The 2,492-nt window shown below is 36.2% G+C and overlaps 1 protein-coding gene across 1 annotated transcript; it reads left to right on the top strand.

Annotated features, from left to right (window-relative positions):
- The first annotated feature begins 651 nt into the window (after positions 1–651).
- Positions 652–2,492, top strand: lepb (leptin b). Its single transcript, XM_032590023.1, has 3 exons — positions 652–1,088; positions 1,288–1,456; positions 1,594–2,492. Exons 1-3 carry the CDS (start codon positions 970–972, stop codon positions 1,906–1,908), a joined length of 603 nt encoding a protein of 200 aa, XP_032445914.1. The 5' UTR covers positions 652–969; the 3' UTR covers positions 1,909–2,492.

The raw sequence follows: 2,492 nt of genomic DNA on the forward strand, positions 1-2,492 counted from the left end.
ATTGCACAGGTGGAGTCCAATGCATTGTAGAAATAGTTTGCATGCTGTGGTGTTGAATTTTATACATCTGTGATCATGAAAGTGATTGAAATACCTGGATTCAATGATTTGGAGAGGTGAGCAAATGCATTTCACAATATGCCGTATGTAATATTGCTTTAGAGTTTTTGTTCCATTCTTCTAACTGATACAGTAGCACAATGAGATGCTTTTGCTCTTCTGCAACCACCCTGCAAACAATGGCTTTGATGAGCAAATCCTTGGAAAACCCTAATCAAACAGGTTTTTACTTCTCATTCATAAGTTTTTTCTATAATTGATGACTTATGTGAGCCTGTGAATACTAAAATGAAACAAGGTGTTTTAACCAGTTAGTTAACAGGTGTTCGCAATTTCGCAACTGCCCCTTTTCATGTCGTGTCTCGTTTCAGATGTTTTTAAATATCTTGCTTCACCTGTATGTCAAATTACAAGTGGTAAAATTATATGTTGGGGTCTAATTTTTTACATCACAAAAAACAGGCATTTTTACGGAAGAGGATTAGGGCCACCGGAAAGATAAAAAAAATAATAATTCTGAGTTTAAAGTCAGAATTCTGAGATTAAAGTCAGAAATCTGAGATTAAAGTCAGAATTCTGAGTTTAAAGTTAGAATTCTTTTTTTGCTTTTTTTTTTCGCTGGCCCTAATCCTCTTCCGTACATTTTAACAGGGTTGTGTACAATTTCACCTTGCCCATTATCACCTTTACCACAACTGATGCGTCATATGATCATATCCTACCCTATCTGCACATTTTCCAGTAAGTAAGTAACACAGGATGTGTGTGGGCTCCGAAAAACTGAGTCAGTGCTTCAATGCCAAGAAAACCGTCGAGCTCTAAGTTTTGAGTGTGGAATTCATTATTAACCTAGCAGGGTCACACTCAGGTTTGAGCCAAAGGGGGAAGAGACAGGAAGGGAAAAGACTCATGCAAGACCAGACAGGATTTGTGACGGAAGCTGACTATTTAAATAAGATCTGTAAAAGGGATGTGCTATCTCTTTCATTCATTGCCACTGGAGGGGAACCAGAAGTTGAAAAACAAAGGTAAGAAATATGATGTGACCAAAGGGACTGTTTTTATCAGGGAAAATTTTAAACGCTTTGTATTTAACTTAGATTTAAATTGCACTCAAAAAACAGAACAATGAAAATTAAATGCTCAAATGTAAGAAGGTAAAAACATTAGTTCCTTTGGAGATTAATTAATCTATTGTTTGTAATGACTTTGCATGATTTTTTCCAGTTCATTTTTCAAGATGTGCATCCCTCTGGCCCTGTTGTTCATCTCTCTAATGGCAGCTCCTGAGTGCTCAAGTCTTCCAACAAAGACCGACTCCATCAGAAACAACATACACAGCATAGTAAACATTGCTAAGATAACTCTGGTCCACATAGACAACCTAAAGAATAAGGTATGAATAGTTCTTCAAGCAATAGAAGTTTTAAATGGGTTTCTATGAGCAAGGTTACTTTACCCCATTAGAAATAGCAACCAAAAGCATCGTAACTAACATTTGCTCATATATTTTTCTATTCTCCTCTGTGGCAGACGCCCCTACAGTTAGAGGTCTCCACTCCACCCATGAATGGATTAACTGATATCAGCCTCTACCTTGGACATTTAGATGACGAGCTGCAAAGCCCCTTCACAAATCTCCTGAGTCAGATTCAAGCTGACGTTTCCAGCCTGGACTCAAGGGTGCGCTCTCTTGCCTTAATGTTGGACTGCCCCATCCAGGACAAACCGAGTGCGGAGCACAGGGAGCTTTTGTTCCCTGACAGCCAGCACTATGTGACACTGGCAAAGGTGCAGCACTACCTGGAGAACCTTCCTTCAAATAAGGAGAAACTTAAGGTTTGCTGACAAATGCACATGGATTTCAAATGCAATATGCTGCAATGATGTCAATATCGTTGTGGCGTGGTGTCTAAAAAATGTTTTTTTTATTTGATATAGTTTTTATATTTTCTATGAATAGATGTCTTGTTTTTTACAGACTGTTGGCTATTTAATAGTTAAACTAAAAACATATTTTATTTGAAGAAAATGTTTACATGAAAGTATATTTGTTGTTTAAAACATATAATAGCTTAAATTATTACACTGAATAAAGTATTTATCTATGAGTATGATTTGATTGTGAATTATTGTTTTGTTATTACAAATGGGATAATTACTGAAAGTGATGGCAAAAACTGTTGTAAGCAAAAGTGAAAAACAAATGTGTGAAAAGTGGCACGTTATTTAAAGTGAAAAGTTAATGCTTTTTAATGTAGTTATTTTTGTGGTGATTTTAGATTTGTTTTTAATAGCATGGCTACTTTACAGTGCCTCACTAAGGTGAGACATTTCATTTCCACCACACAACTCAGTGTTTTATCAATGTTAGGTGATAGACAAGTAATCAAATGCATTATTAAATAGTCGTCAACATGGTCTTCCTTTTA

The sequence above is a fragment of the Xiphophorus hellerii genome, chromosome 17 (assembly GCF_003331165.1).
Source record: "Xiphophorus hellerii strain 12219 chromosome 17, Xiphophorus_hellerii-4.1, whole genome shotgun sequence".
Taxonomy (NCBI): Eukaryota; Metazoa; Chordata; class Actinopteri; order Cyprinodontiformes; family Poeciliidae; genus Xiphophorus; species Xiphophorus hellerii.